This window comes from Pongo abelii, chromosome 3 (genome assembly GCF_028885655.2).
Source record: "Pongo abelii isolate AG06213 chromosome 3, NHGRI_mPonAbe1-v2.0_pri, whole genome shotgun sequence".
Classification (NCBI taxonomy): domain Eukaryota; kingdom Metazoa; phylum Chordata; class Mammalia; order Primates; family Hominidae; genus Pongo; species Pongo abelii.
Window position 1 is genome coordinate 6,190,628 of NC_071988.2, and position 17,527 is coordinate 6,208,154.

General features: G+C 51.3%; 1 protein-coding gene and 1 long non-coding RNA gene across 3 annotated transcripts; one reads left to right on the top strand and one right to left on the bottom strand.

Annotated features, from left to right (window-relative positions):
* Window positions 1-4,289: 4,289 nt before the first annotated feature.
* MRFAP1L2 (Morf4 family associated protein 1 like 2) lies at window positions 4,290-6,442 on the bottom strand. 2 transcript variants are annotated; one of them, XM_009239776.4, is made up of 2 exons: window positions 5,630-6,442; window positions 4,290-5,342 (listed from the first exon to the last, which is right to left on the bottom strand). In XM_009239776.4, exon 1 carries the CDS (start codon window positions 6,121-6,123, stop codon window positions 5,764-5,766), a length of 360 nt encoding a protein of 119 aa, XP_009238051.1. In that variant the 5' UTR covers window positions 6,124-6,442; the 3' UTR covers window positions 4,290-5,342; window positions 5,630-5,763. The 2 variants fall into 2 exon arrangements, with proteins under 2 accessions (XP_009238051.1, XP_009238052.1); XM_009239777.4 differs by having other exon boundaries at window positions 5,699-6,383.
* LOC100935711 (uncharacterized) lies at window positions 6,443-9,815 on the top strand. Its single transcript, XR_002914756.3, has 2 exons — window positions 6,443-6,646; window positions 9,539-9,815. It is a non-coding gene; the product is annotated as an uncharacterized LOC100935711 (long non-coding RNA).
* Window positions 9,816-17,527: the final 7,712 nt, after the last annotated feature.

Consider the following 17,527-nt stretch of genomic DNA (forward strand, 5'->3'; position numbering starts at 1 on the left):
CAGAACTTCTCCAAAGAATGCTGCATGTTTTCTCTGTCCACTTTTACCATGGTTCAGCTGCAGTAGTGTCCCAGTAAGGTGATTCAACATGGGCAAAGGCCCTGGGGCCACACCACATGCTTGCCATGGCCAGGAAACAGCAAAGCAGCCAGTGTGGCCAGAAGGAGTGAAGGAGCACTGAGAAACTGGACTGGGGGACCACAGAAGCCTGCCCACTCTGCACTTTGTGGTCTGTGGCCCAGACTTCAATTCCATTCTAAGGGCCAAACACTGGAGTGACAGCTGAATTCTCAACCATAGAAGCCAAAGTTAGTGAAATAATATGTTAATGACACCAAGAGAAAATACTCGCCAATCTAAAATTATATACCCAGCAAAATTATCTTTCAAGAAAGAGAGGAAACAAAATTGAGGAAGATAATAGGACTGGTTTGTCAGAGAGCAATGACTCAAGGGACCACATTAAGGAACTCTTCATTCTTCTGCGTCTCAGAGTTTATGTGCGACCAGGACTGTGGGAATGAAGAAACACAGAAAAATGTGTCTGACTTACAGGACACTGAACAAATAATAAGACTGACGGGTACATCCTGACCCAAGTTTAGGATGCCTTTGAATACCCAAGAATTATGTTGTAATATGACATAATCAAGGGGGAGAAAGATCAAAGATCAATTTCATTTGTTCAGCAACCTTTTTCCAGTTGGAGAGAAGTCTCAGGACATCTCGGAACCCAGGAATCTTCTGCCAATGAGACTCTTAGTTTCAATATAGGACCTACTTGGAAGTGCTAGTGTGGCTAGACCATACAATGAAATTCTAAAAGTCTCTGAGAGGGCCTCAGACACCTGTCTTCAAGGTGCTACCTCAAGGAGCAAGGCTAAAATTGTCCACGAGGTGGCTGGTTACTTTATATGAATCTGAGTCAAATGAAATGTCAAGGTTCCAAGGAAACTCAAAGACAACACAGTGCAAATCTATCGTTTTATGGTGGCCCCCAAAGAGATGGCCACAGGGTGAGTAATCAGCACAGCCAGGAATGGAACCGCCCTCCTGACCCCGGCCCACGCCTTGTGTGCTGGCCGCTGTCTGGTGTACAGCGGGGTCGGGGCTCTTCCTCCCCAAGTGCGTTCTCTTCCTCTAGGCTCATACACAGGATATTGCCCTTGGCTCCCAAGATGCAAAGTTCACAAACTTCGCTTTTACCATCATGGCACCCAAGATCCAAACTGCCTTCATCAAAGGAGTCAGGCAGGATGAGGAAACATGCAGATGTAGAGGGCTGTGCCTCAGCTGTTCTCTGCTGACAGGATAGGGTCAGTCAGATTGGAACCTTCTTTTTTTTATTTTTGTTTTTTGAGACAGAGTCTGGCTCTATCACCCAGGCTGGAGTGCAGTGGCACAATCTCGGCTCACTGCAAGCTCCGCCTCCCGGGTTCATGCCATTCTCCTGCCTCAGCCTCCCGAGTAGCTGGGACTACAGGTGCCTGCCACCACGCCCGGCTCATTTTTTGTATTTTTAGTATAGATGGGGTTTCACTGTGTTAGCCAGGATGGTCTCAATAACCTGACCTCGTGATCCGCCTGCCTCGGCCTCCCAAAGTGCTGGGATTACAGGTGTGAGCCACCGCACCCAGCCATATTGGAACCTTCTACACACCCTCCTTTTCCCTGCCCACATCCCCACACGGCTTCAATCATGTAACACATATCTGTGATCCCTCAGGGAAGGAGCCTTGCCTATTCCCTGGCTGGGCAGATACCACCCACCCTGGGCTCTGCTCATGCTCAGCACTTCTCACCCACAGGCAGGGGCTGCTAAGTGGCCATCTCACCCACTAGGGTGCAAACCCTCTGAAGGCAGCAGCTGTGCAAGAGGATGGCTGTCATGTCTACTCCGGGCCTGGCACGTGTTAAGTCTTTGGTATCTATTCAAAGAATACTTGAACAAATGAATCAATGACTCCATCGCCAAGGAGCCAACTGCTCCTTAGTGTCCCAAGGACCTAGTACATTGCCAGCATAACACACTGGATGAATACATCAACAAAGAAGTGAATCCATCCTATGACATCCACTGGCTGGTGTCCAGAAGACATCTGGAACATGGGACATGAGCAGAGTGGGGATGCCTGCATTCAGGCCTCCAAATCTCACTTAGCCTGAGACAACTTATACCTCTCGTCAGTCAGAGAGGGTCTGTCATGGAACATTCTATGAGGCCAGAAACTCAGTCCCAGGCTTGCTGCTGCAGCCCTCTCCAGAGTGGTCAGCATTCTGAACCATTGTTTCAAAAACCATCATGACAGTTAGAGGAAGCAGATGGCACACCAGGAGCTACTGATGTTGTGAAAGAGCTTTGGCATCAGTTGAATTCTTCCCGGCAAGGTTCTAGGGTTGTTTTCTGTTTTGTTTTTGGCTGAAGTTTCCTCACCTGAACAATGGGGATAATAAAATGACCTCTGATATTTGCGAAAATTAGATAAGGTATGTTAAGTGCCTAATCCCAAGTGGATTCTTGTAATACAGGCTTTTGTTTTCTCATTTTCACATCCTCAGTGTCCTGACACTAGCAGGAGCTTAGGGAATTGGGCTGGGAGGTAACAGAGGAGACAGGCCAGTGCAAAATGTTTCCCTTTTGGCCCCTTTGTGTGGTTTTAGACTTCTACCTACTCCTGACATCCTATAGAATGATGTTCCTCTTGAGGAGTTTGCTAAAGCAAATTTAACAATCCCAGGGAAAATTTTTTTAAAAAAGGAAATGTATTTAACTGTAAGCGCGCTTGCCTTACCCGAGACACAAGACTCAAAGACAGGTCTCCCGAAGGATCCCCCATTCCCCCCATCCCATTTCCATCCACTGGCGGCCTCTGCAGCCCATGCTGGGCCCCTGGCCTGTTTCGTGTTCCCCATGCTTGAGGTGCTGTTTGTGTAGCTGTGCCCATGCTTCCACTCAGAGCAAGTCAGGGGGTCTGAGGGGACTCCTCCTCCCTAAGTCCTCCCACCAGACACAGCGTAAGCACCTCTTTGCCTGTGAAAGTCCTTGTTTACATCTGCAGTCCCAGATGAATTTCTAATAATAGAGCCACCCTTCACTTTCAAAATGGCCCCGTTTGTTTGACAAATGGTACTAAATAGGTGCTCAGGTCCCGAGCCTCAGAGCCATTGCTGAATCCTCTCATGTCCACAGGCAGGCCCTCAGCACCTTCCCAACGCAGTCCACACCCGTCACCACCCACACAGCGCATGTTCCACTCTCCACGCTGCCTCCCACTCTTGTCCTTGTCCCCCACTGTCAGGCCTGAGCACAGCAGCCACCACCTCACAGATGGTCAGCTCCCGTCACTCCTCTGCTGGCAACCCCCCACCAGCTTCGCATCCAGCCACTTCTCCCTCTGACGTCGGTGCCCACCACTTCCTCCCTTCCCACTGGGGTTTCATGCTGTTCCTCACCTTTTTACCCTGCTTGATCCCCGTGCCTGAAAGACTCTTTCCCTAGACACCCATGCATATTCCACACATCAGCCTTCACTCAAATGTCATATCAGACATATTACCTGACCATGCAAATCAACTAGAAACCCCACACCCTATCCCCCAATGCCATTTTTTTCCCCCACAGAACTTACACTATCTAATATGGGTACATATCATTTTTTTCCTGCTTCCCTCATTTAGGTGTTATCTAACAAATACTTAGGAAGCACTTACTATAGCCAGACAGAATTCTAAGCGTCTTATGAATAACAAATCCAACTTTTTTTTTCTATTAGAGACAGAGTCTCACCATGTTGCCCAGGCTGATCTCAAACTCCTGGCCTCAAGCAACCCTCCTGCTCAGGCCTCCCAAAGACATGGGATTACAGGCATGAGCTACCATGCCTGGCCCTCAGATCCAATTTTACAAGCAGTTTGTTCACTCAGGTAGTGTCAGCATCTGTAGGTGCTCAATTTATGTGTTGAATCAAAGACCAGCACTGCGGACACTGTACTGTAATTATGTTTTCAGACCTGTTTCAACCCACTAGATCGTCCCTCCAAGAAATTCCTAGTGCCTGGCATAGTGTGGAGCTCTGTGGTCACAGTGAATACTAGCTGCCTGAATGGACTTCACCTCTCCAAAGGCTGGGGCCAGACCACATGGCTTCATGAGGCACCTCTTTCCTACTCTAGGTCTGCCTTCTTTCTCTTCTGCAGCTCAAACCCCACCCTGGGCTACAGGCTTTGAACAACTCCTAAGTCAGAAGCAATTCACCTCCATTTGACAGCGAGCACTATCAAGGAGAAACTCATTTTGAAAAATGTTTATTTATCTTACCTTTTCTTGGCCAAGTCAATTGCTTTGGTCATCTGCACAAAGATTCTAAAAACTGCCTTTCAGCATTTGTTTTTCCAAGCAAATGAACTTTATCATAACAAGACAGAGCTCTGATTTTAGTCTCTGTGGAGTCTGGGCTCTGATGACCTAGGCTAGACATCATCTAAGCCTGGAATGACGGTTTGGGACCCCCATGGCTAGCTTGAAGCTTTCCTTCCTCAGCCACTCTGGGCCCCTGAAGAGGTCACATGCATCTGTGGCAGAGACTGTATTATAACAAAGTTGTTTATCCCAAAGTCAGCAAACACATGTACCTAGAACTCATCCCAATTGTAGGTTGCTCACCAGACAGGTTACACGATGTGCACCAGTTAACATGCCATAGGAAAATTACATTCCAGGAAAAAGCAAAATGCTATAAAAACAAAAAAAACACAACACCCAAAACAGCTCTCCCTCCTTTGATCTGATGGTCTGCAGAGATTCTCAAATCCACACACTGCCACTCTTCAAGACCAACTGTCCACCGGGCCTTCTCAATCTCATCCAAAGTCGCATTCACAACTTTGACAGGAGCTTGGCTTCTTGATGTGGCAGCTGCAACCATGTGGTGTCTTCTCACTTGCAGAACTCTAACCTCAAGTGTCTCATTAAGTCCCCAAATTCCAGGAAGCATAAAAAAATAGCAAAGCACACGGGTATATTTCCAAACTGAAAATACAACGAGATCACAGGAACAAATATGATCACGCGCAGCGTACGTACTGTATAGGCCATATTCCTTTACGCGGGACATTAATGAAAAGCTGTCTTTTCCAAACTGAATGCGCCTATTAATAAAAAGATACACCTGACCATCTAATGCTGAAGTCATCCACCAGGATGGTACTGGAAATTGAGTGGCTAATGCGGAGAAAACGCAGGCAGAAAAACAGGGGAGACAAAACGAAAGGCTCTCTTGGTTTGAGCCTGTCCAAGCAGCCAGGAGTCCTTATCAGATGAACAAAGTTCGTCAGGTGGCCACCTAAAGTACAAGTGGGAGAAATTCATCATCACAACATAAATTTTGAGCTTGATATTCTCATATCCGGGAGTCAAACAAACCCAACCACCTGTGCACAATGCTTCCATCTGCAGGAAGGTCATCGCAAACGCTCCAATCTCGTAATAACATTCACACGTTTCCAGCATATACCTCCGCTTCACACCTCTCTCCCCCCACCTACTGACCGAGCAGGCCTATGTCCTGCAAATACTTTTAAGTGGTCATGACTCTTTACAACAACATAACCAATTATTTTCTCTAATTACCTATGAAAAAAGAATGAAACCAACACGGCGGAGAGCGTGGCACAGCTCTGCGCTCCCCTCCCTGCCTACCCAGCGCCTTCCACGCGGGACACTCCCCGCCGCGCTCCGCTCCAGACCCGCGCGGCCCCGCCGGCTCAGCAGCACTCGCAGCCGGCGATCCGCTGGTGCAGCTCCACGATCCGCCTGCCCATCCGCGCGGCCTCCGCGGCCTTCCTCTCCGCCTCGGCGCACAGCCGAGCCACCCGCTCCTCCGCCTCCGCGCGCGGACTGGGTGCTGGGGCCCGGGCGCCCCGCTCCTCCGCCTCCACCTCGCTCTTGATGGCGTCGAGCAGGCTCTGTATCTCCAGCAGCTTCCTGCGGGCCCGCCAGTGCGCCCGGGCGCGCTCGCGTTCCAGGGAAGCCAGGTTCTCGCGGCCGGCGCGGGTCGCGGGGCTCAATGGGCTCCCCGGGTCCTCGCGGGGCTCTCGCGCCTCATCCGCGTCCACGGGCCGCATCACGCCTCCGCCTCTTCCAGCCCGCGGGGCGCGCCGAGGCTGCCCACCAGCAGCGAGCGCGGAAGCCTCGCTGTCACCAACGACCGGACTAGCAACAGGTTGCCCCAACTTTTCCTAACGAGGACGGCGTCCAAAATGGGCTACCAGCCGTGGGCCAGGGCGCTGCCACTGCGGCCCTTTTACGACACCCGCGGTACTTTACCGCCACTCAGCGAGCCAGAACCGCATTTGGGGCTCCCGCCTCAGCGGCCCTGCGCGCGCATGCGCACTCGCACGCACGCGTACCCCCGCACGCATGCGCACCCCACATCCCCACCCACTCTGGAGCCGCAGCTCCCTGGGCGTTGATTGAAGGGCCAGGGCTCTCACACTGCTGGAAGATTAAAGTCGACTTCACGCTAGTTTAAGGAAATATCTGATGCTGATAACGATGTCCCGAGCACTGCTCTAAGTTCCCAATGTGTCCGGAATTGGTGGGTTCTTGGTCTCACTGACTTCAAGAATGAAGCCGCGGACGCTCGCGGTGAGTGTTACAGCTCTTAAGGTGGCGCGTCTGGAGTTTGTTCCTTCTGATGTTCGGATGTGTTCGGAATTTCTTCCTTCTGGTGGGTTCGTGGTCTCGCCGGCTGAGGAGTGAAACTGCAGACCTGTTACGGCTCATAAAGGCAGTGTGGACCCAAAGAGTGAGCAGCAGCAGGATTTATTGCAAAGAGCGAAAGAACAAAGCTTTCACAGTGTGGAAGGAGATCTGAGTGGGTTGCCACTGCTGGCTTGGGCAGCCTGCTTTTATTCTCTTATCTGGCCCCACCCATAGCCTGCTGATGGGTAGAGCCGAGTGGTCTGTTTTGACAGGGTGCTGATTGGTACCTTTATAACCCCTGAGCTGGACACAAAGGTTCTCCACGTCCCCACCAGATTAGCTAGATACAGTGTGTGGACACAAAGGTTCTCCACGTCCCCACCAGATTAGCTAGATACAGTGTGTGGACACAAAGGTTCTCCAAGGCCCCACCAGATTAGCTAGATACAGAGTGTTGACACAAAGGATCTCCAAGGCCCTACCAGAAGAGTAGCTAGATACAGAGTGTCGATTGGTGCATTCACAAACCCTGAGCTAGACACAGGGTGCTGATTGGTGTGTTTACAAACCTTGAGCTAGATACAGAGTGCCAATTGGTGTATTTATAATCCCTGAGCTAGACATAAAGGTTCTCCATGTCCCCACCAGACTCAGGAGCCCAGCTGGCTTCACCCAGTGGATACCACACGGGGGCTGCATGCAGGTGGAGCTGCCTGCCAGTCCGGCACCCTGTGCCTGCACTCCTCAGCCCTTGGGTGGTCAATGGGACTGGGCGCCATGGAGCAGGGGGCGGCGCTCATCGGGGAGGCTTGGGCCGCACAGGAGCCCATGGAGGGGGTGGGAGGCTCAGGCATGGCAGGCTGCAGGTCCCGAGCCCTGCCCCGGGGGAAGGCAGCTAAGGCCTGGTGAGAAATCGAGCGCAGCGCTGGTGGGCTGGCACTGCGGGGGGACCCAGTACATCCTCTGCAGCCGCTGGCCCGGGTGCTAAGCCCCTCATTGCCCGGGGCTGGCAGGGCTGGCCGGCTGCTCCGAGTGCGGGGCCCGCCAAGCCCACGCCCACCCTGAACTCCAGCTGGCCCGCAAGCGCCGCACGCAGCCCCTGTGCCTGCTTGCGCCTCTCCCTCCACACCTCCTTGCAAGGTGAGAGAGCCGGCTCTGGCCTTGGCCAGCCCAGAAGGGGGCTCCCACAGTGCAGCGGTGGGCTGAAGGGCTCCTCAAGTGCTGCCAAAGTGGGAGCCCAGGCAGAGGAGGCACGGAGAGCGAGCGAGGGCTGTGAGGACTGCCAGCACGCTGTCACCTCTCACCAACATTCTAAATCATAAACACCCAGGCCGGGCGCGTGGCTCACGCCTATAATCCCAGCACTTTGGGAGGCTGAGGTGAGAGGCTCGCTTGAGCTCAGGAGTTCCACACCAGCCTGGGCAACAACGGAAAAAGCCCTACAAAAAACCACAAGAAATCAGCTGGGCCTGGTGGCGCGCCCGTAGTCCCAGCTACTTGAGAGGCTGAGCCGGGAAGATTGCTTGAGCCCAGTAGGTCAAGACTGCGGTGAGCTCTGAACGACTGATTGTGCCACTGCACCCAAGCCCAGTGACAGAGCGAGACCCTGTCTCAAAATAAATAAATAAAAATAATAACCAAATTCAGTGGTCCTGGTAGAATATTCCAGGCTCTGAGAAGTCAGGTGCTCACAGCGTCAGGATTTGCCCCCAGCCAGGGCCTCCGCTCCCTCTTGCCTCGGGCAGATCCTCCTGGAACACAGAGCTGCTGCCTCGGTGCTGATGCTGACTGCTGTGACCCAGCCTCCCCCTACTTTTTTCCTAAGGGTATAAGCTTCACTCTGCCTGGGGCTTTGGCTGTAAGTCGGAGTCTGGCTTTACTCACCGTGGGCACCCAAGGCCAAGGTGGGTCTGATTCACCACTGTTTCCTCAGCCCTGCCAGGCTCTGAATATACCTTTAGGAATCATTCTGGAAGATTTCTTTCTTCACTGGACTATATAAGCGCCTCTGCGAGAAAACAGGCCCTAAGGGCAGGTACTTAGTCAGTTTAGTCATCTGTTTCCTCACAGCTCGAAATGGACTTGGCATACAGCAGGAGCCCAAAAAATGTTGCTTTAATGCTCATTTCCCAAGAGATCTTTATTAAGCACCCACTACATGTCATTGTGTCTAGGCTTATTCACTGTGTACCTCTAGCAGAAAGTTAAGGGGACCCTCCCGCTTGATGGCCAGGGGTCACTCTCAGCTCCTACAGGTCACTCTCTGGTCCTTAAATGTGGCCCTCTCCATCTTCAAAGCCAGTAAGAGCATGTCGGATCCTTCTTATCCTTCCAGCCTCTCTGTCATCCCCTTCTGCTCCCAGCTGGAGAAAACTCTGCTTTTAAGGGGCTTGCCATGGTCCAAATATGTGAGTCCCCCCAAAATTCATAAGTTGCAAAGCAATCCCCAATGTAATGATATTAGGAGGTGGGGTCTTTGGGAGGTGTTGTCATGAAGGCTTAGCTTTCATGAATGGGATTAGCACCCTCGTAAAACGACTCCACAGGGCCACTTTACCCCTTCTGCCATGGGAGGTTACAGCAAAAAGATGGGCTTCTATGAACCAGAAGTGGGCCCTCACCAGGCACCAAACCTGCTGGCACCGTGTTCTTGTACTGCTCAGCCTTCAGAACTCAGAAAATACATTTCTGTTGTTTAGAAGACACCCAGTTTCTGGTATTTTGTTAGAGCAGCCTGAACGGACTAAAATAGTGCTCATGTGGTTGTGTAACACCATTGATTCCATGTTAAAGAACAATTTTGCTTGCTCAATTATAATTACTGCTTTGCTTAAGTTTTAGACTATGCTAAAAACAGCCTCAGGACCTTCAGCACTGATCAACAATCCTGGGCATGGGCTGACCGACGGTTTTCACCCAGAGCATGAAGATCATGGAGGAGCCATCTGAAATTCCGCCCAGCGCAGGCTCCCAGGAATCCTAATGTCATGATCTCATTGCAGCCAATGTGACAAACACAGCAATAATTAAGTCTAGAGAGCTAAACACACCTCAAAAAGAATTGTCTCTTGGTATGAGTGGAATGGAATAAAATACATGGAAACCCACAAAAGTTTTGATGTGAACGTATTAGCAAAAATGCTCTAGCTTATCCAAGCGACTGTTCAAAGTGTCAAAGGACTTCTAGACTCCCAGTCTTTCCACTGGCAGAAAGCAGGCTCGGTGGCCCAAACTGGTGCATTTTTAAATGCCCTTTTCAGAAGTGTGATGGAGAAAGAAGGATGTGTCAGTGCAGGCCAGTGTGTGGGGACCAATGGCAAACTGCAACTCCTGAACTAAGAGAGACTTTCATATCTTTAAAAAAGAAAAGGAGAAATAGGAATATGTGATAGAGACTGTATGTGGCCCACAAAGCCTAAAATATTTACTGTTTAGATCTTTACAGAAAATGTTTGCCAACTCCTGTGCTGCTGAGCCACTTCCAGGTTGCAGAACCAAAGCCTTACATTCCCTAGCTTTAAAGTAGAGGACCTGGCAATGTTTACTCCACCGAGTTTCAAAATAGCTATGTGACTGCTATTTCACCCCTTCATTCTTCCCTTACCAATGGGCCTTATCCTGTCCCTGTCTCATCGGTGTATGTTGGGTCTAAGTGGACAATAACTTGTCTTTTCAAAAAGTTCATAAGCTTCTAGACCAATAAAAGCCATATTAGGACCTGATGTGGCTCACAAGATGCTAGACTTCTTGCTTGAGGCCATGATTGGAAGAAACAAGGAAGGGGGTCCTTAGATGGGGGTGGGCAAATTTTACATGAATAATGGGGGCAGTGGGCACAGATCGTGATAGGTAGTATAAATGACCCCAATTCCCCACCCCTTCCTGCATCCATGTTCTTTGCCTCATGTCTTGCTTTGGCCAATGAGAGGTTTACAGAGAGGACACAAGCACAGGTTTGAAACAGGCTTTTGCAGTTGGACTGTCTTTCCTCTGCGTCTCTGCCTTCACTATGAGAAGAACAGGCACCGGTCTTGGGAAGATGGTGAGAGAAACACAGAACCAAGCTGCTCTGGACAGGCCTAGCCTAGACCAGGTGGCCTGCAGACCATTACTGAGCCCAGCCTGGATCATCCAACTCCCAGCCAAACTGCAGACCATGAGGAATGTTTATTGTTGTCACGGAGATTTAGGGTGGCTCATGCAGCAAAAGCCAGGTGATGCCCGTAGGTGGGATTATAATCCCAGATACATTAAAATGCCAATCTCTTCTTTTCCCCATGTCTTCATTTGCTCAGTCTCAGGTGAAGGGATCTTGCTCAGAGGCCCAGACGTTCTGGATTTTCTCTTTAGAAACTGTGGCTGGAAGAATCCTCTTCCGGAAACAATATTTACTCCTTTTATATCTCCAAAACCCCTTCACACCCCTTTTGCAACCCAAACCCAAGTTTCTTCTGTGTCCTATTTTTCTTCTTTTGAGACAGAGTCTTGCTCTGCTGCCCAGGCTGGAATGCAGTGGTGTGATCACGGCTCACTGCAGCCTCGACCTCCCTGGCTCAGGTGATCCTTGCAACTCAGCCTCCCGAGTAGCTGGGACTACAGGCACATACCACAATACCTGGCTAATTTTTTTGTATTTTTTTGTAGAGGTGTGGTTTCACCATGTTGCCCAGGTTGGTCTTGAACTGAGCTCAAGCAATCTGCCTGCCTCGGCCTCCCAAAGTGCTGGGATTACAGGTGTGAGCCACTGCGCCTGGCCAGCTTGTACATTTTACAATCAAGATTACAAGACTATTGCCAGCTGTAGGCCACATCAGGCTCTGAGAAGATGGGATGTGGACAGAGGTAACCAGGACAAAAGGAAAAAGTCCTTAATTTCACCTTTTCCGATGCCATTTAGTTCATGCCGATCATCTGTAATTCACATCTGTGAACTTTCAGCCCATTTGGGAGAAGTCTTCCCTCAAGTGCTTAATTATCGCACAGGATGGTCTGTTTTACACAAACGACTGTGCAAAGACATAGAAAGCGGAATTTATTTCTATCTGAGTTAATTCAGAAAATCTGGGTAAGTTCCACACTCCATTTAACACTCATTACACATAATAACTGGTCAGACCACATTGTGTATTACTTAACCCACATTACATGCATAGTCTAGGAATAATAAAATAATTTACTATTTATCTGAAAAAATGTTGATTCTGGGTTTGGTAAGATTCTGGGCTCGACACAATTCTGAGTCATGCTAAATTCTTCCACCAAAGGCAGCTGCCATAATGGAGTGTCTGGTACAGGAAGAGCGAGCCACTGGAGTGTGGGACGCATCATAGCCACAGCAACAAAGCTGGCTCCATGTCCACTGCTAGCCTGGTGGGGCAGTAAAACGTGGTGTCTTGCACGTTGTATTTTCAAGAAACGGCCACAATGCAATTACTAACAGTTGCACCTGCTCTTCCAGAATGTTGCCATCCCCATCAAGAGGTGGAGTCTGTGTCTCCTTCCTTTGAACCTGGCGGGACTTTGTGAAGGTAATATGGCAAAGAGATGCTATGGGACTTCTGATGCTTACTCTCCTGGGTTTTGTACATTTGGACGCCAAAGCCACCATATACAAAGTCTGGCTCCCCTGAAATTGCCATGCTGCGGAGACTATGTAAAAAGATCCCTGGTCGGGCGCCCCAGCACTTTGGGGGGCTGAGGCAGGTGGATCACTTGAGGTCAGGAGTTCAAGACCAGCCTGGCCAACGTGGAGAAACCCCGTCTCTACTAAAAATACAAAAATTAGCCAGGCGTGGTGTGGGGCGCCTGTAATCCCAGCTACTCTGGAGGCTGAGGCAGGAGAATCGCTTGAACCTGGGAGGCAGAGGTTGCAGTGAGCTGAGATCGTGCCATTGCACTCCAGCCTGGGTAACAAGAGCCAAACTCCGTCTCAAAAACAACAACAACAAAAAGATAACTGAAAGAGATATCCCTATCTGGAGATGGAGTGCTGCTGAAGGATGCTCAAGAGACAAAGGAAGCCTGTTGGCCTTGAGAAGGCTCTCAGTGGAGACCTAAAGAAGAGCGAGGCATCTGGAGGTGCTGCAGCCCACCAGGCTGCTGTAACAGAATGTCATAGCCCGGGGGGCTTAGAAACAAAGGTTCCCCACAGCGCTGGAGGCTGAAAGTCCAAGATGAAGGCGCTGGCAGATTCAGTGTTTGGGGAGGGAGAGCCCTTTTGCTGTGTTTTCACATGGCAGGAGGGGCGAGGGAGCTCTCCGGGGTCCCTTTGATAAGGGTACTAATCCCATGCATGAGGGCTCCACCCTCATGACCTTACCACCCCCAAAAGCTTCCTCCTAACCCCATCACATTGCGGGTAGGATTTCAACATGGATTTTGAGGGGACACAGTCAGTAACAGGAGGAAAGGGGTCCCTGTTACACAGAAGCAGAGTTTAGCAATACCTAAACTCTGCAGAAATGTGGAAGAGACAGCATGTACCTATGAACCGGATTCCAGGCACTGCTGAAGAGTTGCCTGACCTCTGGTTGCTTAGAGTAAAATGCAAGCGAACTCTTAACTCTGAAGGATCTGGGGCTTGTGGGTTTGTAATCACCACTGTTTCTCCCTCCCAGTCTCTCAGGATGGCAAGGAATGCTAACGTTAAGAAATGGTTTCTGGACAGAGATAAGCCTAGGCTGGTGCTATCAGGAAAACATGGCTCACGCCTGTAATCCCAGCACTTTGGGAGGCCGAGGCGGGCGGATCACGAGGTCAGGAGATCGAGACCATCCTGGCTAACACGGTGAAACCCCGTCTCTACTAAAAATACAAAAAATTAGCAGGGCGCGGTGGTGGGCGCTTGTAGTCCCAGCTACTCGGGAGGCTGAGGCAGGAGAATGGCGTGAACCCGGGAGGCGGAGCTTGCAGTGAGCCGAGATTGTGCCACTGCACTCCAGCCTGGGCGAAAGAGCGAGACTCCATCTCAAAAAAAAAAAAAAAAAAAACCAAAGGCATGACCACAAATCCCTGTCTTCACCCAGGCTGGCTGCTTCCGCTTCACATTCAGTATATTTAAAACTTCTTGCTATGAGTCAGGGTTTTCTTGTCCCCTCATCCATCCCGTTTTCCCCATTGGTGGAGGAGGATGAGTTTGTTAAGACGTTGTGGGGAAACTAAGGCTTCCAAAGGTTTCGGGTCTGAGGTGACGAGAGGGGCCGGGACCTAAAGGAAGAGCCGAGGTGCAGAAGAGGCAAGGAGCCAACATGGCGATAAACCGGGGTGGGCAACGGAGAGGGGGACTCAGAATGCCCTCTGGGGTGGACTCAGAAGACCAGATTTGCAGCATCCCTGGCGTGTGAAGGTCGCACAGAGTGAGGCTGCACTCTGGGAATGGGCTGCTCCTACCCACCCACGGTGACTCTCAGGGCACGCCCTGGGGGTGGGCTGCACCTACCTACCCGTGCTGAACCCTCAGGGGCGCCAGCAGCGGCTCCCGGCAGGGGGAACAGCCTGGGATTGTGGGGTTGAGCTGCAGTCAAGCGGCTGAGGCTTCTGAACTGTGATAAAAGCACCGCGGAGAGCGGGAAGGAGGCCTGGGAGGAGACTGTGCTATCAGCCAGTAAGCGTGAGTGTGCGTGTGTGTGAGCATGAGTGGTGTGTGAGCGAGTGTGTGTATGCGTATGCATGTATATGAGTGAGCATGAGTGCACGTGTCAGTGTGAGCATGTGAGTGGTGTGAGCAGGTGTCTGAGCATGAATGTGCGCATGTGAGCACGTGTGTGAGCATGTGTGTGAGCATATGTATGTGTGGGAGTGAGCATGAGTGTGTAAGCATGAGTGCACAAGTGAGTGTGTATGGGTGTGAGCATAAATGTAAGTGGGTGTGTGTGAACATGAGTAAGAACGGGTGTGAGCATGTATGTGTGGGCGTGGACGAGTGTGAGCATGTGCGCATGTGTGTGCATACATGCGTGAGCATGAGTGTGAGCGAGTGTGAATATGTAAGTATTTGTGTGAGCGTGTATGAGTGTGAACATGTGAGCACACATGTGAGTGCGTGTGTGAGCATGAGTGTGAGCGGGTGTATGTGTGAGCATGAGTGAGCGGGTGTGTGTATGTGTATGAGAGTGAGCATGAATGTGTATGTGTGAGCATGTGAGTGTGAGCGTGTGAGCGCATGAGTGTACATGTGAGCATGAATGTGAGCGAATGTATGTGAGCATGTGTGAACGTGTGTATGTGTGTGAGCATGAGTGTGTAAATGTGTGCGTGCGAGCATGAGCGTGTGAGCATGAGTGTGTGTGAGGGGGCATGATGAGTGTGCGTGTGAATGCTCGTGTGAGCATGCGCGGCGGGGCCAGAGCCGCTGCGGGCAGGCAGCGGGAGGCCTGGGAGGCGCTACAGGCCAAGGTCGAGACACCTTCCTCAGGAGCTGTTCCCATCACCTCTAGGCGGCGCGGGAAGGGCTCCGTGCGCGGCGGTTCCTGAACCTGCATCACCCCCAAATATATATATATATATATATATATATATATATATTTTTTTTTTTTTTTTTTTTTTTTTTTTTGAGACGGAGTTTTGCTCTGTCGCCCAGGCTGGAGTGCAGTGGCGCGATCTTGGCTCACTGCAAGCTCCGCCTCCCGGGTTCACGCCGTTCTCCTGCCTCAGCCTCCCCAGTAGCTGGGACTACAGGCGCCCGCCACCACGCCCGGCTAATTTTTTGTATTTTTAGTAGAGACGGGGTTTCATCGTGTTAGCCAGGATGGTCTCGATTTCCTGACCTCGTGATCCGCCCGCCTCGGCCTCCCAAAGTGGTGAGATTACAGGCATGAGCCATCGCGCCCGGCAAGAATTTTAAAGAAAGTAGGATCGGCCCGGGAGAAGGGCAAGGAGGAGGCCCGTGGAGGCTTGGCGAGGAGACCTGGGTGCCAGGAGACGGCGGAGCTCCCCGAGCTCTGGCTTTACCAGGTCAGGGCCCCTGCCACGAGGCGCGCGCCCTCAGGAGGCGACAGGGGGGCGACCCCCGCTATGGCTTCAGGGCCCCACCCAGAGGCCAGCATTCTCGGCTCTGGGTGAGCACGGCAGGCAGGACCCGGAACCCAGGGTCCCGGGCGCACCCGCCTCCCCTCCCGCATGTACGCGCCCCCTAGCTCCAGGTCCAGGGTCCGCCAGGAGGGAACCTGGGCCGCAGCCTCAGGGAGGCGCGGGGACGGGGACGGACGGCGCCGTGGGGCCCGGTGGCCAGCGGCCAGGGCGACCGTCCCACGCGCTGCTGCTTTCCGGGGCTTGAGCTGGAAGAAAAAAATATGGACTCCTTAGAGGCCAAACATGAAAAAGAATAAGCAGGTAACCCAAGCACAGGAGCGTTCCAGACAGCCTTGGCTCTTAACGGCGTCTACAAACCTTGGTGAACTTGAGAAGGGGACAGTCTAGAGTCTCAGAACGTTGGCAGCTGTGGAGCACACATGGCTCAGATTGCCCTTCAGGAGTGAAGGTCTTATTTCAGCTGCTGAGACAGCCCCAAGCCAGCAGCCGTCTTCAGAGATTGTCACCTCGTCCTTCCTGGGGCAGCTGCATTTTATGATTGATCCCTGCAGAGATAGAAAGCCCAGTCCTCTCACCCCAATCTGGGGAGGTCTCTGAAGAGCCATCAGACCGTCCTAGTTACCCATTGCTGCATAACACATTTTCGCAAAACTTAAAAGCTTAAAACAAAAAACATTTATTACTTTACAGTTTCCATGGGTCAGGGAGGTGCGCAGGGCTTAGCTGGGTGCTTCTGGCTCAAGGTCTCTCAAGGTTGCAATCAAGATGTTGGCTGAGCTACTGTAGTTTGAAAGCTCAACTGGGATGGTGAGGGGCGATCTCTTCCAAAATCAAGCCTGTGATTGTTGCCAGTCCTCGGTCCCAAACCGCACAGCCTTTACACTGGGTTGCTTCACAGCACGGTGTCCGCTAACCCCGGGCTGAGCAATGCTGAGAGGGAGAGAGGGCGTACACGGTGGAAGCCACGACATCCCACCACTTCTGCAGAATTCCGTCCACTAGAAGCAAGTCAGTAACTCTGGCCCAGGCTCAAAACAGAGATTCTACAAAGGCCTGAATGCCAGGTGGCAGGGATTGCTGAGGCCCATCTTAGAGGCTGCCTGTCACACTATCTTCAGAACTCCCTAGAAGGTTGGCTGAGGCATCTGCTGAGCCTTCACCACAGCTCGATTTCTCCTTTGCCCCATCCTGGTTCTTTTCCTTCCCTCCCACAGGGGTGGATCCCAAGAGCACTCACTAACCTTCCTAACTAAATAACATTTCAGAGAATGCTTTGCTGCAACAGAAATCTACCCAGGGATCAGCCAACTGTGGCCCACTGACATAATATCAACTCATTTAATTTTCATGATATCCCTATGAGGTAGCTACTCTTGAGTATACCCATTTTATAGATGGGGTAAAGTGAGGTGAAGAGACTTGGGAAACATTACAAAGTGAGTCAGTCGGCAGTGGACCGGAGATTCAGCTGCAGTCTGGGCCACCTCATCCTTACTCCACCCTCATCCTACATCTTACTTGTCTACCAGCAGCACAGTGCCTTTTGTTACCCACCAAACACGTCACCACAGGACATATTTATATGTTTTCTGAAGGTTCCCTGCTCTAAAATGTAAGCTTCATCAGGGCGGTAACACTGTTCTATTTCAGAACAATAGCTGGCATGTAAGATGCCCCTCAATAGAGTTACTGCCTGCATGTGTGACACCTGGCACACTGTCTTTGAATTATTTTGTTGTCTTTACCACCAGGTCTCATGTCTGTATTCCTCCTCCAGGGTCTGGGGCGCATCGT